The following is a 26,191-nucleotide window of genomic DNA, read 5'->3' as shown; positions in this document are numbered from 1 at the left end:
CACACACACACACACACACACACACACACACACACACACACACACACTTCTCTACTCGGCTCCTAGACTTAGCACGAGGTATGAACTTCTCTGTTTGCTTTCATAGAGGGTTAACCCCGGGCCTTAGAACTTGTGTCAACACTTAGCACAAGGCTGGAACCAAGGGGAGAGGCTGAGTGACTGGCAGATGAGGGTGGTCTGAGGGTTGACCTGTGGCGTGTGGAGGGGGATGGAAAGGCAAAGGAGATACCAGTTGAATGTCAGCTGGATGTAAGGGACCCAGGACTGATCAGCAAGATCAAGGTTCTGTCTATTCCTGCTGCCGTCGGGGGCCAGGACCCATCCCCTCCCTGGACCAATTTCCTTGTCTTGAAATGAGTAGATAGAAGCATCTCTAAGATGCTTCTCTAAGCATACTCTAAGAATGTTTGGTGGGACAGGACAAGGGGAGGGGAGGGCGGTGTCAGCAACAGTCTCCAGCTTTACTGCGCACACGGATCCCCTGGGGATCCGACTTAAACGCAGATCCTGATTCATTCACCTCTCAGGTGGGGCCTGAGAGGCTCCATTTCTAATGGGCTTCCTGCTGCTGCTGGTTGGGGGCCCGCACTTTGAGTAGCACAGGTGTGGAGCACAGGATGGGGTTCCCCAGTCTACGCTCTGCCCCCCACTTAACTCCCTGCACTTATTTCGTCAGCTGTGAAACAGGGACTAGTAATAGTTGCCTTGCCTTCCTCCCTAGGGGTGTTGTGAGGATTAAGGAGAGAAAGGCCTGTGAAAGCACCTTGTGAAGGGTAAGGCAGTGTGAGTGTAAGGGATTATTTTCATTGTGAAGATTTCTATGCCTCAGTGCTCCCCCCTGTGTGTTCCTGCAGCGGCTCAACTTTTCCCTACATCCTCCTTTGTTTCCATGCCTGGGCGGCTAGTCAGTGTCACCAGCCAGGGCTAAACAAATACTTGGACATGTCAAGGCAGGAAATGACAGTTCCCGGGCACCCCACTGTTTCAGGTGCAGAACAAGCCCCAAACACACCTTGTGTGATAAATTCAAGTGATACCAGGCTGAGCCCCACCCCCTCCCCCATGGCTGCCAGGGCAGGAAATGAGGCCAGAAGTCAAGGAGGTCCCTGTAGGACAAGGGACCCAAGCAAAGCACTAGCCAGGCTTTCAGCAAGATGGGTCACCAGTCCACGCTGTGATCCCACTTCTGTGCCCACCGCAGGCAGCCACGATGATATTTCTGAAGTGTGTTGGTCTGTCCACTGAGGACCTTCACAGATGGTTCCACAGCTACCCTGTGAGGCAAGAAACTAAGGTGACTGAGGCAAGTCATAGACCCTCCCTGACCCTCAGTATCCTCATCTGTAAAATGGAATCGACAGTGTCTGTCCTGCCTACGGTACAAATTGCTGTGATCCTAGAATCAAAGTGAAATAACTGTGTGAAAATATGCAGTGATTCTGTGAAATTATGTGAGCTGTTATTCTTCATGAGAGACTTCCTGCTCCAGTGGAGTTGACTCACAGCCCCACATGAGGGACATCCTTGCTTTCATTTTTGTGCTCAGACCTCCCTGCCCGCCGCCTTCCCTAGTGTGGGTTGTCCTCCACCAACCTCAACCTCCACGCCCGATGGAAAGCATCCCCAGGGACCCCAGCTGCACTGGGGGTCCCGCACTGTCCAAACAGTGCTGGTTTTCATCTTCCTCCTTGCAGGCCCTGAGGCCAAGTCTCTGCCAAACAACTTCTTTGGAAGGGCCTGGAAAGTAGAGATCCTGTTATATAATAGACCCCATGGCAGGCCAGGCCCAGATCTTCATCCCAAGATGCCTGCGGCAGAAAATCTGGTTCAGGTTTACCCCGTGGAGTCAGTACTGATGGGTTTTGATGGCAGAGATTGGTAGAAGGCTGACCACACATTACAAATGGAAACGCCTATTGCCCAAGCTGGGGGCGCCATTTTCAAGGCCACAGAGTTAGGGGTCTACCAGAATAATAAAACCAGAAATGGGCAGGGTATCAAACCAGTCAGCTCTGGGGCCCGTACGCACATCCGGGACCCTCCTTCGGCACAGGGTGGGTCCCTCGTCCCTCCCTTTCCCCACAGCCACTGCCCCCGGGGGCTTAGAGGAGCAAATGGCAACAGGACCCACTTTGCCCACTCATCCCTCTCTGGCCTTTGAAAACTCCTGAGGCCAGCAGGGCCCAGGCCTGCAAAGTTGGGCCTCCATTCACCTCAGCCAGACCGGGAAGCAGAGCACTGTCATCTGAGGAAATGCAGATCCTCAGGGAGGAGCGAAAATAACCCAAAAGGGCAAGCCATGCTCGTCTATGTGTATACTGGGTTTCACATCTGAAATCCGGTTGTGATGAATCTGATGGTTTTGAAACATCTTCTTTAATTAATAAAAACAGAGGACATCTTAGCCCCAGGTTTCAGACTTCAAGGTTCTCCTCAGTTGAGAGCCTCAAATTTGGCTTATTTGTGGAGCACTGTGATCTCTTTCAAGACAAACACAGGGTTTTAGTTGGGTTGCTGCCCCCACCCCACCACAGCTGAATGGCAAGAACCACTTTATAATTTGCGACTGGGAAGACTGAGCTGAAAACCCCCTTCCTGGTCCTGCAGCCATATTTTCAAAATCAAAATTCAGCCTGGATTTTCATGGGGAAAGTACAGGCTTTGGAGGCAGATGAACCTAGAACCAGAATCCTGACCATACCTTTGATATTGTCATCTTGAGCAAAACTGTTAGGCCTCTCTGCCTCAGTTTCTTGATCTGTAAAATGGGAATATTGATACCAACATCAGACTTGTTAGGGTGATTCCTATGGGGTAATGCACGTGAAGTGGCTATGCCTGGCTCAAAATAGACACTTGACAAATGTCCGTTCTCTTGCCTTTCCTGATACCTGATCTGATCACAGGACTAATTATGTGGAATCGGGACTGTCCTGGAAAACCTAGTTTGTGCGCTTACCTGTCTGGAGAGATAACAGTTCCATGAAGTTTTTCCATTCAAGGAGTTGTTAGGTTTCTGAGGATACCGTTTGTCTTGCGGTGTATTCTGAGCCTTACCATAGAAATCCTATGACAGAGGGCTGTGTGTAAACTTCTTCTCCACCCTCAGAAGCAGGCCAAGCATGCAAAATGATTCTTCTCTTCTCACCTAGACGGCGAGAAATCTTGATGGTGCCACATTTCAAGCAGAGGAGGAAAGGGTCTCTGGGATCCTGTCTGGGAAATGCCCATGTCCACCTGACTCAGAAAGCTCTCCTGTTTGAGGCGCCTTCGGGTCTGGTCTGAGTGTGAAGCCAGTGGTAACTCCCCTGGGACCTGCAGTGATGACTGATTTCTTGGGCTCCCAGGCAAGAGGCAGGGCCCTGCTCAGTGACCTCCTAATGATGTGCGAGGGGCTCAGACCTTCCTTGACAGTCATGGAAGGGTATCTCCTAGGAAGCTGTGTCCTGTTTATCCAAAGGATAGTGGGAGTGTGGGAGGCAGGGCAGGGTGGGGACAAAGGTGACAGGTAAAAGGACTTGATGTAAAAATCGGCTCCTTCCAGAGTTGCTCTACCTGCCCTTTCTGATCTGATGTATGAAATGTGTACAGAGGTGGAATTGTTTCTGCCATTTTTCACACACAAGTTGGTGCACATTCCTGATATGAATTAATAAGAAATATGCCAAATGTACACAGGGATGGGTCAACATCGCATGCAGCCAACCACGGCCACTGGGAGAAAAGTCAGATATGGGCCCTGGAGCCACAGGCTCACCTGCCCTGGCTGAGTCAAGCACAGAGCTTGGCAAAGGAGTCAACTCAGCAGAGTCAGGGCTTCCCCTCCAATGCTTTTCACAGGCTCACCTGTGATCCAGGTCCAAGCATGACTGTTTCTGCCATAGGCATTTTTTCTCTCCAATTTTTTCTTAGTATTTGTTGGTTTGCTTTATGCTGATTACGGAAGTTACAAGAAACAAATAGAAAGGTTTAAAGTAACAGGAGAGTTCCATATAACCCAACTGCCCAGAGGCAACCATGGTTAATAACATTTTGTCATGACTCTTTTAAAATGTTTTTGTTTGTTTGTTTGTTTGTTGCGGTACGCGGGCCTCTCACTGTTGTGGCCTCTCCCGTTGCGGAGCACCGGCTCCGGACACACAGGCTCAGCGGCCATGGCTCACGGGCCCAGCCGCCCCGCGGCATGTGGGATCTTCCTGGACCGGGGCACGAACCCGCATCCCCTGCATCAGCAGGCGGACCCTCAACCACTGCGCCACCAGGGAAGCCCTAAAATGTTTTTTTTTTAATGCTTTCTTTACATTGTTCAGTAATACTAACTGTACAATTGTGTTTTATTTTTTTAAAAATTGAAGTATAGCTCATTTACAATGTTTCAGGTATACAGCAAAGTGATTCAGTTATATATATATATATTTATATTTAGGTATATATAAATTTACATATTTTTATATATACACATGTATTCTTTTTCAGATTCTTTTCCATTGTAGATTATTACAAGATACTGAGCAGAGTTCCCTGTGCTATACAGTAGGTCCTTGTTGTTTATCTGTTTTATATATAATAGTGTATGTCTGTTAATCCCAAATAATTTGACATCATCTCTTATAGAATTTCTCCTGCTATAAGTATCATTTTTCAAGACTACCTAATATTCTACTGCCATTATGAAGCATAATTTACTTAACAAATACCCTATTGTAAGGCTGCATTCAAGTAGCAACAAGCATCTTTATGCATGAAGGTTGTTGGCATCTTAGATTAGGGTTAGGTTGGGTTAGGTTCCTAGAAGTGGCCTTTCATGTTTTTAAAAGGCTCTTTATACATATTGCCAAATTGCCCTTTAGATAGTTTATAACAATAATATTCCCATTAGCAACAGTCTATTTCATTTCATCCTTACCTGTGTTGAGTACGATTCTGTTTATTCATTAAAGAATTTAGGGAACAGAAATGTCCTATCCCCACCCTCTGATGTGGGGAGATCAGGGGATGTGAGGGACCTGACCTCAGAGCTAAGACACCACCTCCCCTGCTCTCCTGGACCCTCTGCAGTCATCCTCAGAGAAGTGGAGGATACATACCCAACGTAGATGCTGTAACTCCCTATCAAAGGCTCTGGCTATGTAATGACACAGAACCACTCAGCTTTCACGATGGAGTTGCCCAGATTGGGAGCTGATGTGACTTTTTCCCACCCAGTATCCTCCTCAAGCTGCTTGTCTTCTGGCCTAGAGGTGTCCCTACTCACTTTCTAAGCCTGTCACAGAATCCCACTGCCCTTAAGAAGAGCTGCTCACAGAGCCCTGGGGTAGTCCTCTATGTTGGAGTGGCCCCGTGCAGTTTTACAAAGCACTCTTTCATGTCCTATCTGATCAGATGCTCGTGACAGCCCTGGAAGGCAAACATTCATTTCCCTGTTTTATAGGTGTATCATTTTCCTAGGGCTGCCGTAACAAATTACTACAAACTTGGTAACTTAGAACAACAGAAATTTATTCTCTCATATTTCTGGGGGCCAGAAGTTCAAAATCAAGGTGTCAGCAGCATCACGCTTCCACCAAAGTCTCCACGAGAGAATCCTTCCTTGCTTCTTCCAGCCAAGACTCCTTTACAGGGTGGCTGCTTGATTATGGAACTGGTTCATAGAAAATGAAATTTGGTACCCTTGGATACCCTAGGAACCTCAAACATCATGTCACCATTGCTCTGTTAGTGTATTACTGTTCATTACATTGAAAATATTAGCAAACCCCTTAATGAGAGTTGCTCATTTATTCTCCATGTGGTAAGTGGGGAAATTAAGACCTAGAGTAACCAGAAAAGTTAATGGGAGAATTCCAATTATAGCCTGGATGTCTGGATTTGTAATCTATATCCTAAGCTTTAAAGTATGAGTTGTGATCATATATTGCAGTTAAAATCGTTGTCAAAATGACTATTTTAAATAGCACATAAACTCTTAGTGTCTCAGTTACTGTTGAATTTCTCTTCCCTGTCTCAGGTGCCTTTGACATGCCCCACATGGTAGTCTGTTCATGGACCTCTGATGAACAATGACTAATTCCTTCCCACTAGTGGCCCCGAGGGCCTGTGAGGACAGATGTGGCATCACCACACCTGGCTCGCCAGCATCTCCTCGCTTGCCACCATTAGCTAAGGGTGTTTCTGTACTTTGCTGGTACCTTTCCTTTCTATTGCTAAGTTTACTTCTGAACTGGAATAGTAGATCCTTTAATTACCTAACCACCAAATCTAAACCCCGCAGCCAAATGGATGACTATGGGACAAACATGGTACATGGTCACAAGTTTGGTGAGCATTAGATAGTCGGAGTCATAAAAGATTGCTGGGGTCTAGGCCTCTTTGCTCTGTACTACGTTTGTGGATGTGGGTTACGGTTATCTTGGGAACCAACGTAAAGGATTGAGAGGGACAGATGGGGTCCTCATATGCTCTCAGCCTCCTTCTCCCATGTCTGTTAGCCATGACATAGCACATGTTGAGACAGTGAAACATGCCTGTGGCCACATCTAATAACCACAAAGCTAATGTCCTCAGCCTGTGCTTATATGAAGCAACCTGTTCATATAAGCACAGAGAAAGCACCAGTCTCAAGCTCAGTTTGGTGACCTAGTTTGCAGATCAGGTGGGGACACTCTCCAATGGCCGCGCTCATCATGCCTGGGATCATTTCTTAGTTATCTTGGACATCATTATCATCACAAACTCTCACCCAGGAAGGCTTCTGTCTTGAAGAGCGTTGTTTAATGACAAGTTTTGCTCTTGGTACCTGGCCTCCCTGGTGGCTGGAAATCTGATCAACAGGCTCTCATCAGCATCCAAACCCTGGGCTGAATCTAATGGATGCAAAGCGGAGGCTGAGCCACAATCTCCTAAACAGCGAGGGTGTGATTAGACACTATCAGCTCAGAGGAACATCCCACCTCCCCCATGCTGCCTCCACCGCTGGGCTTCCCTGCCCCTTGACAGTGGTGCACAAAAGACAGAGCACGTGTGCCACTCACCTCCCCCTGGAGCTTGCTGGCTCACCAGCTGTCATGGCATGCCTTTAATGCGTTTGTGAAACCCGAGAACCTGACCCATTTCTCCTCTGGGGAGAGAGTGTAATGCAGGATGCCAAGCTGGGAAGCAGGATTCGGGAAGCTCACCTGTATGAACCTGGCTCTCTGTGTCATCCAAGGCAGATTGTTTGGGTTCTTCCAATTCCCAGAATCTCACCGTAAAATAAGTCTCCAGGGGGTAGTAGAATGATACTGCAACATTGTTTTCTGCTCACTTACAATTTGTCTCCTTCCTCTTATTTAATTTTAGCTCTGTTTTCTGCTTTCCTCCATCTCCGCCTCCCAGCCCTGGCCCTAGATGTTTAGTCTCTGGGACAATGCACCCAAAGGGTACTGACTCCAGAGTGACTGTCAGATTTCTCAGATGTTCATAATCAGTCAATAAACATGTTTGGAGCAAGCACAATGCGCAAAGTCCGGTGCTTATTACAGACTTAATGGCTTGTGGAGGAATCCATGCCCTAAAGCAGCTTCTAAACTAGGTTGAAGAGCAGATCATGAGAATCATAGAAGGCAGTGTGGGGAGAACACCAGGACACTGATCTCACTAACCTGGGATCTGAGGATGGGCTTCGGAGGCATCCCTCAACACCCTGAAACTGTTCGTATCATTTCATGTTTGCCAATACACATTTTGGGGGTAAGTTTATAGCTTTCACCAGCTTCATCCCAAGAGGTGAAGAACTTCGCATACAGTCAGACTTTGTAGAAGAGTGCTCATGATAACTTAGATTATCATTATAACAAGGTTTTGTTGAGCCAATGAGACCTGAACTGAATCTTAGAAAATATATTCAGAGAATAGCGGGGTGGCAGGCAGCCCTGAAGGAAGGGGTCCCCAGGGAGCATCATGGGAAGACTGTCGCACTTAGGACCGGTGACCTTAAGTTGTCTCACGTCCCTCAGTCTCAGAAAAATGCAGATCTGTAAAATGGTGACCATTGCTGCTTCCCAGAGTTTTGTGGACCTTGAGCTTTTTTTTTTTTTCTTTCTCACTTTGTATTCCCATCCCTCCGCACGGGGCTTGACTCATATCACAGTGGACACTAATCCATATTTGATGAATGTGTGAGTTAACCGAAATCATAAACGTGAGAGGGCTTGGTAAACAGCAGAGCATTGCTTCAGCTAAAGATCTTTGTTGCTAAGTACATATACTTTGTGCTTTGCAAGCAGCCTGCACTAAGTGTCTTCTCCCTCTTGAAACTGACCCTTTCCCCCGTAATGGGGCTCAAAGGGCCAGCCCATCTGATGGAGTGTCTCTAGGCTGGCCAGATGAATGATAGTGGTGCCGATCACGCTGACAAGATGCGCAGTTGCCTAAGAGCCCAGAGGTGACCTCACTCTCCAAGGGCTTAGCCTCTAACCCCAGCCCCTGCTGGCACACGCACACACCTGCAGCCCTTTTCTCCCTCCAAGACGAGGAGACCCCGTGAGCTCCTTTGCTGCCCTCATCTGCACTGGCAGGGGTGGAAGGATGGACAGGAAGGGGGGCATCACTGGGCCTCTGCTGGGACTCCCTCTAGCACTGCAAGCAGGACCACTGATTGCGTGCTCTCTGTGACCTCTCAGGACTGTCGAAATGATCAAATGCTCCTTTGCTGAGCACTTTTTGTATCCCCAGCCTCCTACTCACAGCTTCCTCGCAGTACCCGTGCTAAGAGAGAACAGATTAGATCTTCTATCAATTTTTCTTTTCTCCTGTGTGCCATCTAACAGACAGGATGACTCATCGACGTTACCAGGATACTCCAAGAAACTTGGGCCGGTTGGGTGTGGGAAAGATTTTTAAAAGGCCGTGGTTGAAGGTGACAGGAGTTCTCAGAACAAGTTAGGAAAGAGAGAGGTGATTTCTCCCTATAACAGTTCTCCAGTTCTCCAGATGCAGCTCCAGATGCAGCTGATAGAATGATCTCCAAGGTGAGAGTTAGGAGCTTGTGTTCCAGATCTGTCACTTAGAGACTTTGAGCAAGCCACTGAATCTCTCTGAGCTTCCAGCTCCTCTCCCATAAATTGGAGTGGTACCCATCTTGCCTTTCAGGATCACTGTGATAGTCAACATTTATGATGACGCTTCAAGTGGTATAAAGTTGTACATATTTGTTATTATTAACATATACACGAGCATTACCCCTTATGTGCAGAGCACTCACTATATGCTATTTATCTAATGCAAACCCCATAACACCCCTATAAGATTGTATTGTTTTTCCGTTTTTATGGATGAGGAATCAGAGGCTCAGAAAGGTAAAGGGATTGCCCAGAGCTATACGCATACAAGTAATATGTGTTAGAGCCTGTGTTTCTGTTTCCATTCTCCACTAAAACACTAGCTCATGATCCTTTTCTCCTGTATACTGTCACTCTGTCCCTTACAATATTACGTACTCCTCTGGCCTTTACCCTCTCTCATGGACCGGGCCTCTTACCTGCACACTTCTTGCCATAACATCTTGCTGGATTGTTTCGTTTTCTTCCTGCTTTGGCTTCTGATACATCTCTTGGCCCTGCTGTCAGCTTACCTGCCCTGACCTCTAAGCACAGTACGTACAATCCTTGACTGAGCGCCTTTCTAGAGGCAGGCACCCTGCTCCTGTGAATTGAGATCATTCTCTTCTCTTCCCCAGGCTCTGGGACATCTCTGTCCATAAGAAAAAAAAAAAAAAGTTGCCGCCCCAGCCCTGAGCGCACAGGGTGGAGGAGTGCCCACATTTTATTGTTGATCTCCTGTTCTGGAAATTACTAAGCATAGACTTCCCAGGCAGACCCCAGGCAGACCAGGAACGCTGGTGCTGTAGCTCTTGATCTTGTCAACTAAGAGTAGGGTGGCGCTAGAGGAGAACTCAGACTCCCGGCAGGAACCTCACTTAATCTCTTCCCTCCTTTGAGACAGGGCAAAGAGTTACTAGCTGTACTTCAGAGATGGAAAAAGGAGATGGAGGGACTTGCCTCACATCACTTAGTGAGTGGGCACTGGAATCAACAGTCCACTGTGTGTCTTCATTCCTTGTGTGTCCTTGGGGACTGGGCACCTTTGAGTCGTGGCTGATGCCGGTTGAGTGTGGGCTCTAGGGCAACACTAGCACAGCCCAGGCCCTTAGAGGGCTGACACTCAGAGCACCTCTCCCCCACTGCCCAGCACCTGGCTCCCCAGACCCACCGCCTGACCCTACCTGATGGAGAGAGAAGGTGGTATAGGGCAGCTCCCCGTCCCTGAGTCCCACCTGACAGGCTGATCCCCAGCAACCCACTCCCAAGGTGGGCCTCTTCTTGGGGAGATGCATTTATAGACGCTGCCCATTACCCCGGCACCAGGAATCTACCCTCCAGTTAGGCAAGAGATAAATCAAAGCCAAACTTGGCTGATGACATCCAGGAACCAGGAGTGACCCTTGCCACACATAGAAATCCCAGCGGGCTGGCCAGGGGCCTTTGTCTGGTCAGGAGAGCTCAGGATTATCTGGCCCTCTTTGCTGATGTATGGAGTCACCGACTGTCGGAGTGTTTACGAACGGTTATCACCTCAGTGCTTTGGCCATTATCAGAGGCAGGGCCGCCTGCCGGGGCTGGGGCTCGCACCCTCTCTATTACCACCTGTCATTGGCAGAGAGTGTGCCCTGACGCTGCTCAGTCCTGACTGCCGAGGGAAGATAGTTTCTGACGGCTGATCAAAGAGGAGAAGCAAGACCTGATAAAAAGAGTGTGTGGTGGTGTACTTTTAACTTTGGGAAACATTGGCATTTGCATTTTTTCCCCATCTTCCTGGTGCTGGCAGGAACCAAGCCCAATAAATGCAGTGGATTCAGTTACCTAATCGCTGGGGAAATGGTATGTGCTTAAAGCAACAGAGCATGACTATAATCTCCTTCCAAGAGAGAGTGGATGAAATAAGCTTTCACAGAAGACTTGCTGTATAATAAAGGAGAATAATTTAAATTTAGCCTTTGAAGTGATCTTGCATGTAAAATCTAATCTTGGCATTCAGCAGAGCACCGTGTACTTTTTGGAATTGGGAAGCAGCTTCAGATCGAGGAAAGGTCTTTGCTGAAGGTGCTATCACCCAAGTCTCATGCTGCCGTCCTGAAAATGGTGCCCCAGTGGTGCACATGTCCTGGGGCAGCTGGGGGACTGTATGCGGTGGAGTAGAATGAGTTCTAGACTGAGCCATCGGAAGATCTGAGTTCTTGAACCAAGCCTGCCACAAACTTGCCGTTGGATCTTGGAACATAACCTTTCTGAGGACATTTGGTATAGGTGATAGGATATAGTGACTTAGAATGCTTTTTTTAAAAAAAATTTAAGCTATGTAACCCCTTTTAAAAATGAATCTTTAGGGCTTCCCTGGTGGCGCAGTTGTTGAGGGTCCACCTGCCGATGCAGGGGACACAGGTTCGTGCCCCGGTCCAGGAAGATCCCACATGCCACGGAGCAGCTGGGCCCGTGAGCCATGGCCGCTGAGCCTGCGCGTCCGGAGTCCGGAGCCTGTGCTCCGCACAACAGGAGAGGCCACAACAGTGAGAGGCCCGCGTACCACAAAAAAAAAAAAAAAAAAAAAAGAATCTTTAGGCGAAGTCCTATTGCCTCAAACAGAGACAAGTGGGAAGGGTAGTTTGCTTGAACCTGGGAAAGAAGTTTCCTACCCTTGACCTAGATCTTGAAGCAGTCCCTGAAGACTTCAGAGAACCCTGTAGGTCCTCAGAAAACAGTTCGGGGGAGTTCCCTGGCGGCCCAGTGGTTAGGACTCTGTGCTTTCACTGCTGAGGGCCCGGTTTCAATCCCTGGTGGGGGAACAAGGATCCTACAAGCCATGCAACAATAACAGAAAAAGAAAACAGTTCAAAAACCACTAGCCCAACGCCGCGGAGGTCTACATGCTCTGATCTGGTGGCATGAGTGGTCTCGTTCTGCCCTGCACATCCATGTTTCATGGCATTCCCTCCTTCATCCGTCCTGTGGAAGGGCTAAAATGGACCCTGGGCAGGGCGGGGAGTTGGCGGTGAGCAGACATAGAGAACGGCCCGCTCTCTGCAAGGTGACTCAGCGTCAGATGTCCCTTGTGCGCTGCAGGTACCTTCGACCGGAGCGTGACCCTGCTGGAGGTGTGTGGGAGCTGGCCGGAGGGCTTCGGGCTACGGCACATGGCCTCCATGGAGCACACGGAGGAGGGCCTGCGGGAGCGGCTGGCCGATGCCATGGCCGAGTCACCGAGCCGGGACGTGGTGGGATCCGGAACAGGTAAGGGTGGCCTCACACTCCTAGCCTGGCTTGGTCGTGAATAGCTCCTGTGGGTATGGAGCTCCTCTGGTGGGAGAGGGTGTGTTTTCACCGTTTTGTTTCTTTAGTTAGTACTCTGACTGCCATCCATTTTGGAAGTTTCTGATATTGGGAAACCCAGTGCAGAGGGGGGTTCCCAGGGAAACGACCCCTCCTACATGGACTGTTGCATACGAACATGCTGTGGTTACACAATTGTACTGTCTAGGTGGCTCCCAGAAGGACACCTTCTCCAGGGGAAGGGACAGCCTTGGTGTCCCTAAGGTTTCAGCAGCCCTTGAGCACTGAACACTGAGGCAGCACACCTTCTTCTGCCCTGCTGCAGGCTTTATAGATTGGAGAGTATCAGTGGTCCCTGCCAGCCGGGGAGGGAGCAAGGATGCAGCAGGCAAGGCTGGTGTGATCCCCCAGACAGCTTTTTCTCACACTGCCTTTTGCCTCTGTACTCTTGTCTCTGAGACGGTGCAGCAACGGGGGCCTGGGGTAGCTTCTCACATCCATAGAGCAGGGACATCCTTAGATGATGGGTAAGCCCTGCCCCAGGCAAGCAGGTGTACACACACACACACACACACACACGTATGCACTTAGGAAAGCCCACAACCCTTCCATCTTTGCAGAATTACAGTACAGCCTGCCTCTCCTTTTTTCTTTTTTTTTTTTTTTCTGCCTCTCCTTTTTTCTAAAGTACCCCTTCCTTCTAGACATCTGTGCTGTTAGTGCCAGCTCTAGCCCGGCTTTTATCCCTGAGGAAGACCGCCCCACAGGCCTCTTGCCAGTGTTCTGAGGTCAACAGGAACTTTGTTTGGGGATGGAGCAAATCCTGGCCGCAGGCCTTCTCACTCTTGCTTGCCTGAGTCCCCTCAAGCCTGTTATTCCTTACCATGAACTGCTCCATCCACGTGCCTACCTGAAGAGGGGATTCCAGGGAGGAGAAACTTACAACCCTGGGGCAGGAATCAGGACAAGCAAGATCGAGAGTCAAAGCATTTTTGGAAAAAAAAAAAAAAAGGGCTTCCCTGGTGGCGCCGTGGTTGAGAGTCCGCCTGCCGATGCAGGGGACACGGGTTCGTGCCCCAGTCTGGGAAGATCCCACATGCTGCAGAGCGGCTGGGCCCGTGAGCCATGGCCGCTGGGCCTGCGCATCCGGAGCCTGTGCTCCGCAACGGGAGAGGCCACAACAGTGAGAGGCCCGCGTTCTGCAAAAAAAAAAAGCATTTTTGGCAGGGCTCAAAATGCCTGACATTATTACACAGTCCCAATTTCCTGCAGATCCTCCAGGTCTTTTAGATATTTGGGTCTAGCAGTTAACCTTTTCCCTCTCTTCTTTCCCATCCCATTCAGTTCCTCTGTTCCTACACTAACAGGATAGAGATACATTGTCCTCATCTCTTTCTCCACAGCACTAGCTTCATGCCTGCCCATAGCTCTCGTGTGATAATTGGCAAATGAACAGAATAGATGCAAGAGAGGGAGTTGGCTAGAGATGGAGAGGTGCTTTATCTGGCCACAGGAGACAGCCATCTCTGAGGACCAGGCCCCCTCCGTGCCCCCTTCTTCCCTGGAAAGGAAGACGTGCACCATGGAAGCTGCAACAAGCCATGTCCCACCCCCTCGACTCCCACAAGCACAGACATGGGCACGCCACCTCTCCACCCCCATTGTAAAGCCATCCAACTAGTGAATGGCAGGTCATCATGCCATTGTTCTCCCACCTGGATCCGGAGATGAGAAGCAGCTCTGCCATTTACAGGGGCTCTAACCCCATTTTGCTTGGAAGCTGGCCAAAGGGAGAAAATCTTTTCCCTTTCTGAACCTTGCTCGTAGCACAGCTTTCCCTTACATCTCTGGGCCCTGGCCAGCCCCATCTCACACAAACCAGAGCCGGTGGCACCAGACACACTCCCAAGGAGCCACCCTTCTAGGGACCAGAGCAGCTCTGGGTCAGCTCTCCTCCCCAGCCGCCTTCCTCAGAAGCCGCTTAGAGCACCTCCGTGTCGTCCAGCAACAGACTGGAAGTCTTGGAAGGCGCATTCGGGCAGAGTTGGGGAACTTCAGTCTGGCACAGACCATTAGTAACCTGAGCGAATCTGGCAGCCGTTCATCTGCCAGACAGCTGAAGGCTTCGGGAGAGTCTTTGTGGCCTTAAGCAGGTTCATGAAATTAAAAAAAAAAAGAGAGAGAGAGAGAGGAAATTAAAACTGCGTGACCCATAGGTCAGAAAATAGGAGATGCCCTTTTTGAGCAGAGGGATTTCATTTTCCTCCCCAAACTGTCACCAAATGGGATTCATTTGGTTTTCTTTGACCAAATTAAATCTATCGGTCTATATGTGTGCACACATATATATGTTTTTGTTGTTATTTTTAAACTCTGCCTCGATTTTAAAGGCCAATAAGTTAAGCAGATATCATGGAAGTTAACCTGTTCCCCCTTGCCTTTGTTGAGAATCAGTTTTCGCATTTTGCAGCTCCATCCAGATAAAGTATCAGCCTGGTCGTGCAGCCCAGGGCCTTGAAAGGGCAGCCTGACACACCCACACCAGAGTCAGCCTGCTGCCCAGAGATAGCCAGGCAACGTGGGTGAGAATTTCCAGCAAGTCACCCTTTGCTCAGAGCAGCCTCTCAGTCCCGCTCTCGCTTTCCACAACCTGCTCCTCTAGGTGCTCATGGGATAGGGTGACCCAAGCATGTGCCTCTGTTGGTTCCTCCGAGGCACCAGAGATGATCAGTTTCTGTAATGCCTGCAGCAGGCTCTTTGTTTAGTGTAGTACCCGGGACGGGTGCTCCATGACCCCTGACACCAAAGCCCATTGTATCCATGCTTCACTATTATACAGGTTTACCTAGTGATATGCCGGTAAATGTTTAACAACCAGCTCTCCAAAGGGAAGCAGGAAAGCCCTGATTTATAGCAGTTGGGCATTGCCATAGGACAGAACCTCCCATTACAGCCAATTGCAAGCTATCAACATGATGTCAGTCACCTAGCAGAATTCCTGAAAATGTAACAGTCAGCCAGCCCCAGCACCCCACTGGTAAGCTGTGCCATAGTGCAAAACAACTCTCCCCCAAAGTAAAGCAAAACCTTTCAAAACCTTACTATTCGCAGAGTGGTCTGTGAACCAGCAACACTGTCTATATCCAGGAGCTGATTAAAAATGCAGAATCTCAGGCCCCACCCAGCCCTACTGAATCAGCACCTGCGTTTTGACAAGATCTCTATTCACATTAAAGTTTGAGAAGGTCCGTTTGAAAACGTAGTTGACCTGTGAGGCGGACATTAGCTCTGTCCTCCAGGATGGCTGTGACCAGTTACTCTAATTGGATCAAAATTAAATTTGAAAGTCCAGCTCAAAAATAACTGACTGAATTGCTTTCTTTCTAATATCCTCACACCTCTTGCCCCTGTTACCTTTCCACTGTCCCCAGTCAAGAAAACAAAATCCAGGTCAAGTCAACTCTGCTCGTACACTTAGGTTGCTGAAGAAAAATCATAAGTTGTTCAGATCGGTACCTCTACAAACGTACGGCCTCTACTGTCCAGTGAGCCCTGGCAGTCCTTCTGCATTTTCCCAGTGCCCCCTTTTCCGATTCTCAGTTTGCACTCATCTTTTGCAGCAGATCCCAATGCCTAGAACAGTGTCTGGCACATAGGGGGTGTGCAGTAACTACTGGGTGAATGGATTGTACATTTAACCTAGGTGTTAGCAGCTCTGCTGCAGCCCCTGCTTTACTGCTGTGGCTTCTGGCCCGTTTTCATTCTCTTAGAGATTCCCCAGATCTCTGGTCCTCTAAGAGTTTGTATTTTATTATTTTTTTCCATATTATTGCTGTTTATTTGGTATGAATTAGTCTGTGCTTTATTCGGTATGGGACCTGTGCTCTGTCCACCCGGGATCTTGAAATCAGTCTCTTTCCTTCTTCATGGACGCTCTGTCAAACTTCCCGTTCCCCTCAAATCTCTTACCCCATCAGCTTGTCTCTCACCCTCAGAAAATGCTGGTCACCATTTGAGCAATCCCTTGGCCTCCTGCACCCAGACCCTAAACATCCCTGCAACAACGTCCCCTCCCCTGCTGTCCAGAGGAGGAGCAGTTCCTACCCCCAGCCTGCCCGGCCACGATACCCAGAGTCACCACCGAATGTCCATTTTGCCCCAGCGCTGGCCCGGTGAGCCAGGCCCTGTGATCTCGGAGTGATTTCCCTGTAGTTCCTGTTTCACCACACTCTCATGGTTTTTCTTCTGCCTCTGCTACTTCTCCGTCCTTTCCCTGGGCTTGCTTTCTCTGTCGGCCTTCAATGTATTTCTCCAGGCCCTTTCTTAGCCCTCTTTCCTCTCCCTCAGTGCGAACAGGGCCATCCCCTCTGCTTCCGCGGCCTCAATTACTACCCATAAACCGATGATTTCCAAAGATTCTCCAAGTTGGCTTCCTCTCCTGATCTCCAGACCATCTCTCCAGTCACCTGTCGATGTTTCCACATGTCCAAAAACTGAACTTCTCTCCCGCCAGCTCTGTCCTTCTCCTGGATTCACCCCATCTCATCACATACAAAGCCCTTCATGACCAGCCGCTGCCCTGTCTGCGGACTCCTCTCTCACTGCTCTGGGCGAGCTCCAGCCAAGCTGAAGTCCCCGGAAGGTCCCTAAGCACACGTGTTCCCTCTGCCTGCCGGGCCTCTGCACAAACTTCTCCTTCTGCCGGGAATGCTGTCTCCTACAGCCCCTCCTCTCTCAGCCCCTCAAAATAACATGACTAATTCCTGCTTAGTAGACATGCCTTTCAATATTGCCTTTTCTAGAAAAATAGGATTTTTTTCGATAAGCAAAACATTCACTTATTCCAGTTGTTTTGTGTCTAAGTAAAGGTATAACCTAATACCAAAAAAATTTTCATAAACACCTGGACACATATTAAGTTTATTTTCACTTTAACTCTTTCAATCACTATTTAGCTAAACCTTGTCTTTCTTTTTTTGGCTTTCTCCCACATCCAATAGCAAAAGCCCTAGGCCTAATTCACAGGTCCTGACCAGCTGTTTAAAGTATTGACACATCTCTGTTGCAGGCAGCCTCCCTTTGCTGCTGTTGACTCTTAAGAGCTCACTAAGTCAGCAGTCAAGGTCAAGGGGGACTGACTCTTCCCCATGACTGTGGCTTCCTTCAGTCCTGGGAATGCTGTTTCATTCTCCTTTATGATCACAGCACTAAGGGTAGGAAAGATGCTCATCCTTTTCTGTCTAGAGTCTGTTTAACAGATTCTGTCCTAGTCCAGAAGCAGCTACTCTTGGGGATCACACTGGGGGCTCAATCTTCACCTCTTACCTTCCATGAGAAATACATTTACTTCCTTGCTCAAATATATAAAACTTTCAGAAAACAATAGTATAGGCAGTACACTCTAGTACTATTTTATTTCATTTTTTTTTAAATTGGGGTATAGTTGCTGTGCAATGCTGTGTTAGTTTCTGCTGTACAATGATGTGAATCAGCTGTATACGTTTTTTTTTAATGCAGTCATGACTCACTAAACTGACTTTACAATACATCAGTGAATTGTGATCTACAGTTTGGAAAGCAGTGCTCTAGTTTACTCTGCTAAATCCTCTGAGTTTTCCTGTGTGTATGGTAATTACTCAGCAGAAAAGGCTGTGAGATTCTTTTCAGCTAAAGGTCTTCCAAAGATTTCTGTCAGAAACTACTTTTACTTTTTGAAAGGGCTGTACCTTTTTTCCTCCTTAATATGGAAAGCACATTTTGAACAGTATACACAGCTTTTAAATGGTCATAGGAAGGGTTCAATAAGTGAATTAACAAATATCCATTAACAAAGTCCATTGACTACCTACGTTTTGCAAAAAGATGAACTAAAAGCACTATTTTTGTGTGTGCGTGCTAATATCTTTCATTTCAGGACTGTGAGAATTAAGATCTCAATAAATGTTAGCTATTGTTCCTGGAGTTGACCAGATGGGCACCCCAAAACAAATAGCCCAGTATGTTGGACCATGTTGGGCCCTCTATCCTACCTCTAGGATTAGCTCTTCCAATGGGCCTTGGAACTCCTGCTTGCCTCATTGCTGAGGGCTGGGAACATTTTCGTGCTAAGGCTGCATTTCCAGTAGGAGCCGTGTCCGCCCCCTTCCATCTCAGGGTGCCACATGATCACGTGACAGTAATTGCAGGCATGGGGCAGTGAATTAATTCTCTTACCTTTTAGACGTCCCTACTCTCAGGCAAGCACTATCATGGAAGCAACTTAGCCAGTCCCTTAGGTACTTTCCTCTGCTTCACCTAGTCGGGCCCTGGATTTTCTCGCCTTCTTCAGTGCCTCTACAAAATGCTTTCAGGGGCTCCTGTCAGCCACCTCCTCAGTAGGCCCTCACCTTCTCTCCGGGGCCGCTGCAGGCAGGCGGGCTCTCTGGAGGAACCCCTGGGCACGGTGCTGGCCCTCCAGGGAATAAAACTTTCCCTCTCTCAGCTCACTTTCTTCCTCTCTAAGTCCAAGGGAGAGGGAAGACAGGAGGTGCAGGAAATGTCGGCCTCCTGTTCCCGTGATGTCCTGGCCGCTGTTCCCTGTGCCGAGCGCTTTGGTTGCCTTGTTTCCTCCTCTCCTTTGTCCTCACGGCCGTCACCTCCCAAACGGCTTCTACGCCTCCGATTCCATGCTAACCGTGTGAGCATCCTACAGTTGTCACACCACCGCCGGGTAGACGTTCCTCTCTGCGATGTACAAAGGAGGAAAAATTAAAGCTTTGAAGTGAAATCATAACTAAAACATGTGGGATTAAAAGGAGATATCCAGGGCCTCCCTGGTAGCGCAGTGGTTAAGAATCCTCCTGCCAGTGTAGGGGACACGGGTTCAAGCCCTGGTCCAGGAAGATCCCACGTGCCGCGGAGCAACTAAGCCCATGCGCCACAACTACTGAGACTGCACTCTAGAGCCCGCGAGCCACAACTACTGAGCCCGTGAGCCACAACTACTGAGCCCGCATGCCTAGAGCCCGTGCTCCGCAACAAGAGAAGCCACCACAATGAGAAGCCTGCGCACCGCAACGAAGAGTAGCCCCCCCACTCGCCGCAACTAAAGAAAGCCTGCGTGCAGCAACGAAGACCCAACACAGCCAAAAATAAGATAAATTTATAAAAAAAACAAAAAAAGGAGATTTCCAGGAAGAATTTCCAGTTCTTAAGATCCTGTCACCTGGTCCGAGGGGTTTATCAATCACTCCTACATATTATTCCCGAGAAGGGAGACCCAGAAAAGGAAGGCATCCTTACTGTCGGGGCCTCCTCTGCCTGTCCTGTTTCCCTCTTCACAAGAGCCCAGGGCCCACACATGACAGCCTGGGCTCCTTGCTGTGATATTTCAAGTCTCTTACAGGCCTTTCTCACCTTCCTTTCCAGCCTGCTCCCCCACTTCCCTTCCACAGTCGCCCCTTATTCATGTTCCATGCAGACACCCTCACCCATCACCCCCAGCACATGGCACTGCTGACCTGGCTCTGTTCAGGGGCCTGCTGCCCTCACCCACTGCCCGGTCACCTTTTTAGACCAAGCTCAAATCTCACGTTGTCTGAAGCTTCCTCTGAATTTCTGCATCGCCTACTCACTTGACACTTGGCCCTGGGCAGGTAGTACGTGTTGCCGTTTCCACTAACTAGCGATGGCGGATTCCCTTCTCCATCCCGCTGGGGCAAGGCTCAGCTCTGGTGATCTCTTCAGCCCCTCCGTCAGCCACACTGTGTGTCTTAGCCCAACTCTGGTCCCTCGGACTGAGTCCGCTTCCTCCTTGTTACCTCTAACCACCAGCCTTTCCCTACCCAGCATCTAGCACTGGGACAAGAGCCAAGCTGAGCCCCAGTTAATGTTTGCTGAATGACTGGATGGGTTTTCGTGGCTCCTGAGAGGTAAATGAAAGCCAGTCAGAGCAATGGAAAGAAGGATTGTGTTTAAAAGGCACACTTGTCAGTTTCTGGCCAGTTCTAGATAGTTAGTTTCTGCCTCCTCCATCCCTCTCTCCTTTTCCCCTAAGGCCGCTGGAAGCCCCAGGCAAAGGCAGAGCTGTAATGGAAGTTTAGGGCTGAGAAGCTCCTCTGCACATTTCTCAGTTGCCCAAAGTCTTCTTTGAATTCTTTAACCAAAGCACACTGATTCCTGTCGACAAGGAGGAAGTGCCCATGTGACCTCATCAGTGAATCTTCAGAGTCCCCTTTCCAGGTGTTGCCCCACATGGGCAGGGATTCCTGTGGAAAACGGACAGGCTTGGACAAGGGGTGGAGAAGGGCCGTTGGACCCCCAGATAAGGGGCCTTCTCTGAAGACATGAACATGGGTAAATGGTTAACAAACGGGAGGATTTCTCTCTGTTCCTCCTCTTCTGCCAGAGAATTCACCTTTAACCATTGACCTTTCTGCAAGGTGTGAGATCTGAACAAAGTTGAACACAGTCATGGATGGTTAAATACCCATCTTTCCCTTCTGCCCCTGCCTCTGCCCCTCTACTGCCTCAGAAGGTGGCCTGAGGTATTTCGACCACCATCTGCCCCCACCCCAGGCGGGATGGCTGGTGACAGAGGAAAGACAAACAGACACACAGAAATTGAAAGTTGGAAATGGCCCTCTGACCCTTTAGGAGTCCAGAGCCTGGGCTCTTGAAGCAAAAGAGTCCTGGACAAAGGAAGCCAAGCCGTGCCCATCAGATTGAATTTACAGAGGGAGGCGTTTCCGAGTACCCACCCCAGAGTCAGCTGTCTAACCTCTGACATTTGGTGATTGCTTCCTGCCCACTTCTCTTTGAACCCCACCCCTGCCCCCAGGGACCTGCAGGCCCACCACAGAAAGCATTTTTAAATGTCCTGGTAGAATCTCCCGGCACCAGGCTTCCCAGACCTACCCCGATTCCCCCCACATATGTTTTATTTAGTGTAGCCCGATAGCTTGCAGTCGCACCCCTCTGTGTGCTTAATTGAGTTTGGGGAGAATTGACATCCAGTTGCTTCATTTGTTCAGGATGATTTTTTCCCTTCTGTGCCTGCCCGCCCCCCCCACCCCCCGCCAGGTTGGGGCCAGGGGGCTCATTTTTCTGGCCGGTTCCCATCATCTCCAGTTGGCCAGGACCAGCTTGCCATCTCCACTTTGATGTATGTGACTGGTGTTGGCCTTAGGGGTGGGTTGTGGGGAGGAGCAGGTGGGCCGAGCCTACCAGACCCACCCCCCGCCCCCGCTTCCATCCAGGCATGGGCCTGGGTCCTTTGGTTTCATACTTTATTCCTCCCCAAGCCACTGGGAGCTGAATCTAAGCATACGGTTCATGCGTTTAAGCACGTCTCCATGAGCCTTCTCTGAGCAGCCCAGCAGCACTGCCAAGCAGCTTGGAACTTAAGGCCTGGTTTCCACATTCATAGAACCCGAGAGGGAGGAAGAAAACCTGAGGGGCTGCGGTGCCAGTGGTAACTCCACATCCTTCCCTGCTCCCATTCCCTTGTAAGGGCGAAGGCAGGACTGGGAGAAGGAACAGAGGGAAGGACAGACCAGTTCAGGCTGGCGAGAAATAGATAAAACCCTGCCTGACTGGCATGGACGCATATCCACTACCAAACCTAAAACAGATAGCTGGTGGGAAGCAGCCGCATAGCACAGGGAGATCAGCTCGGTGCTCTGTGACCACCTAGAGGGGTGGGATAGGGAGGGCGGGAGGGAGGGAGACGCAAGAGGGAAGAGATGTGGGGGCGTATGTATATGTATAGCTGATTCACTTTGTTATAAAAGAGAAACTAGCACACCACTGTGGAGCAATTATACTCCAATAAAGATGTAAAAAAAACAACAAAAACCCTGCCTGTGCTGTGCCTCGGAACAGACCACTAGCACTCCCCGCAAAGCGCTCAGTGGTCAAACCAGATTTTCGTATCTACTCCCTTTGATCTTGGCACCGCTGCTCTCTGAAAGGTCCATGTTGTGATCCTCTTTAAAGAAATATTTTATTTTCAATACGGACACAGCCCTTGACATAGCAGCGAAAACCATCACCCCTGAGAGGCACATGGCTGTGAAGTGTGTTGGTATGTGACTTCCTGTCTTTGCCTACGTGCAGGGCTTCATCCACTGCTCTTTTGGTCCCTCAAGAGGCCCCCCGCCCCTGCCCCGGTGCTCAGGCTTCAGGAGGCATTGGAGTGAGGGCAAGAGGTCGGCTCAGACAGGAGGTACCTTCTGGCGACGGACTGGTTTGGGGTGGGGAGTAGCTGCCGTGCTTCCCCCAACAAGAGTTTCTTTGAGAACCTCACTCCCTGCCCCCGCTTTTAAGATGGAAGTCAAATTTTCGGACTCTGCTGTGCAGAGCAGAGAGGTCACTAGGCTCTAATGCATTTGCCATCGACTGCCCCTCTTGTAGTGCGTCTATTAGTGAGTAATTTGATTTGTACCTATTCATTTGCAGTCCCTGCAGGAGCCTGGAGCTGGCCCCCGGTATAATTGGTGCTGTCTCTATTTTTACATCATTAGATTAGCCCCGACTCCTGGCCACTTGTTGTCTGCGCTTGTCTGTCCATTTATACAACCTAATGTAACACAAAATTCATTACTGATCACATTACTTTCAACTCTGAAGCCAGCCTTGTGATAAACATTTGGTTAACCCCTTCCTGCCCACAGGGGGGCTGACAGAACAAATGCACTCCCACTCGACGGGCAAATCAATATTGTAATACAGCAAAGTGGAATTGCATTTCTGGATTTGTTACTTCTCCTGGAGGAGCAAATGGAAAGGCTCGTCTGAGCGAGCTGAATTGAATAATGAATAGAGGCCCGGCACCAGCAGCCAGTCTGTGGACAGAGCACAAAGGCAGCATCCGGCTTTGTGTATCCGCCCAGCTTTTTCATCTGGACGGGCGGCACCGCGGCAATTAATCGAGACTCGTGACTACGGGGTCAAGATCATAGGCTGGGGACCCTAACAGAGGCAACAGAGACCTTGACCCCATCACCACTGTCCTAGCTAAGCTTGGCCTAGAACAACTGAACTAAGAACTAGGCTCATTTCCTTAAAACCTTCACTGATACGAAGGCACCAGCCCTGTGGCCTTGGCAGTAATGCCACCAAGCAATTAAATTAAATCCATTACCAAACTAAAGTTTACCATTTGGAAACAAATATACAAAATGTTTCCTATTTAGAGTCAGGTCAGCAATGTTGGGATTGCTGTGTGCTGTGCCCATCTCCAGGGTGAGGACTCTTTGGTGTGGAAGTGCCACGTGTGCCTAAAAGTGGTCCTAGATCTCAGATAGGGATGTTGGTGAGCAGCCTGGGGGATTCTGGTCCAGGAGCTGACCAAGAGTCTTAAAGGGACGTGTATTTAATCTAGAAGAGTCTTATCTACCCCCAGCCTGGTTATCCCCTCCCCAGCCCCCATTTGTCTCTGGGGAGCATCCACCCCCACTGTAAGTCATTAACTCGCAGGACAGCTTGTTTCAAAAAGAATACTACCCCGACTAAGAAACTCTCGCAAAGCCCGCACCACAAAGATTAGAGACATAGACATAGAGGAAGTAGAATGGAACCCGTTACCATGAAAGTCATAAATCCCTAAGTAAAAATAAGCCGTAAACTAGAGATACTCAGTTGGGAAGGGAAGCTGGAAAAGGCAGCCTGTCTAGGGGATGTTCTGCTTGAATTCAGGGAAGTCCTGAACGGGAGGCTGGGGAGAGGCACCGAAGCCTCGGGTGAGTGCGCCTCCTTTCTATTGAGTGGGCCACCCTCCGTCTCACCGAGGCCGGCACCTTGGACCGTGCTGCCCGTTAACCCGTTCGGAGCCCTGACAGGCCAGAAATGACCAGCGATCCTGTGAGACGTGGAGGTCCCAGGGATTCCCGGAGACGGCTCCCAGGCCTTCTCCATTCCTCTGCTTCCTTCACGCCTCCGTCCTCTTCTCCGTGCGTAGGGGCAGGCAGGCTGCCTCGCCCTGCCCTGACTGTGAGAGGCTCCATTTCCCATAGAGGGCTCTAGGGCCAGGCCAGAGGCTCTCGAGTGCATCCTGTTGTGAGAAACTACAGAGAGGGGATCCCTCAGCAGGGTGTGACGAGACACATCTAGGCAGTGGAAGGAGGACACTGGTGTGTCCCCGAGGCGAGCCTGGGTTCGGCAGCCGTGTCCCCAGGGCCGCTCACCTCCCCGCCCCTGCCCAGCCCACGGTGCACTGACTTGTTCAGTCAAAGCGAGCCTGCTGCTTTGGCCTCAGCTGGCCGTCCTCTCAGGTGGGTAAGTGGGATGGTGGGGGAGAGGGCGCGGCATGGGCCCCAGCCCCATCAGCTCTAGAAAACAGATCAGAGCACAGGCCTTAACTGTACAGAACGGGACAGATCAGTGGCAGGGAGCAGACTGGGTCAGCCCATGGAATGAGAGATGATGGTGATTTCTTAACCTTGATGGAAGGCGGAAAGCCACATCTTACCAAACTCTTGCGCTGCATCGGAGAGAATTTAATTACATTTGGACGTTTGAATGAGAACCGGATGTGGCTCGAGCCCATCAGGCCAGCCGTGTTCAAGGAGCAGCATCTCTCCTGTGGTCCATGGGCCCCTGTGCTGTCTCACAGCCCCGGAGGGCGGCTCGGGAAGACCCCGCCCGGGAGCTCGGTGGGGTCTTCCGAGCTTCAAGGCTGGACTTCAGGAGGCAGGAAAGTCGAGGCTGGCTGCCGAACACCTGGTTCGCTGGGACAGTTTCCAAGCTCTGTGTCCTTCCCAGAGCCATGCTGAGTGGGCATGTTCGCGGGGCCCCATATGCAGACGCACACAAAGGAGGCCCATCCAGCACCTGGCTGGGCGTCCTCTACCGCCACGCTGCCCCCCTGCGTCTACCTCAGATGGCGTCTGCTGCAGCTCTGCCCCCCGTGTTGTGCTGCTGGCCTGGGGCTAGAGGGGGCATTTTGGGCCCTCCTGGGTGAGGACCGCTTCTCCAAGGGCCTCAGCCTGCTGAAGCATCAGAGGTGGCAACCCCAGCTTTCTACCCAGGACCCCACTGCAGTGAGAGTGGCCTCTCCCATGCGCTCCGGGCGTATCCTGCTTCTTGAAGCACCTTCACATCCTCTTCTGTTTAGAGCCTCACACGCCCTGTGAGGTCTGCAGAGCAGCCCCTCCCCTCCTGCCTGACAGATGGTGATGCCGATGAGAAGTGAAGCAACCTGCCCAGGTCATTCAGCACGTCGGCGGCAGCACTGGGGCTAGTGCGAGTCCTCCTCGACACCCACAGGGAGGTTCAGCTCAAGGCTGCTTCTACATCTGGCTGATCTCAAGCATGGTTTCAGCCAGATTTATCACATAACTCAAAACCAGGGACCCGTGAGCCAGGTCAGCTCAGCCTTTGCCATCCCCAAGTATAATATGCTGTGACAGGACATAATCTGCCTGGGTCAGGATTTAAAGTTAGACAGATGTAGTGACACCGAGAGGGTCCCCACACATGGGGTGCTGGTCGAGGTGACCTGGGTGGGTGATCCTGCTCTCTTCTCCTTAAGCCAAGACTTGAGAGGGCTTGGGTCACATGGGTTGCCTGGGAGCGGGTTGTGGCAGCCTTCCTGGTCTTTCCCTGGCTGGGGTTGGTGCCCTATCATGGCTGTTGTAGGAGGGACCCGGGGGAAGGCTCCAGCCCCCAGACAGGCCAGCCTACCCTCTGGCCAATACCACCTAAGTCTGGGAAGGGATCCGGGGCTGTGTTGTGAGCTGCTCTGCCTGGAACTCAGATGCTCTGCTCCCTTCTCCACCCCCAACACACACACACACACACACACACACACACACACACACACACACACA

General features: G+C 50.1%; 1 protein-coding gene across 7 annotated transcripts in view; it reads left to right on the top strand.

Annotated features, from left to right (window-relative positions):
• Window positions 1-26,191, top strand: part of BCAS3 (BCAS3 microtubule associated cell migration factor) — a 578,108-nt gene that overhangs the window by 541,375 nt on the left and 10,542 nt on the right. For 3 of the 7 annotated variants that reach the window (XM_029211565.1, XM_029211568.1, XM_029211573.1), the window contains one exon: window positions 12,177-12,344. In XM_029211565.1, coding sequence (XP_029067398.1) covers window positions 12,177-12,344 — 168 coding nt within the window. The other 4 variants (XM_029211569.1, XM_029211572.1, XM_029211570.1 and 1 more) reach the window with 4 other exon arrangements.

The sequence above is a fragment of the Monodon monoceros genome, unplaced genomic scaffold (genome assembly GCF_005190385.1).
Source record: "Monodon monoceros isolate NGI ecotype Baffin Bay Population unplaced genomic scaffold, NGI_Narwhal_1 Super_Scaffold_9, whole genome shotgun sequence".
In the NCBI taxonomy this organism is placed as follows: domain Eukaryota; kingdom Metazoa; phylum Chordata; class Mammalia; order Artiodactyla; family Monodontidae; genus Monodon; species Monodon monoceros.
This window is presented reverse-complemented; position numbering and strand designations above follow the sequence as displayed.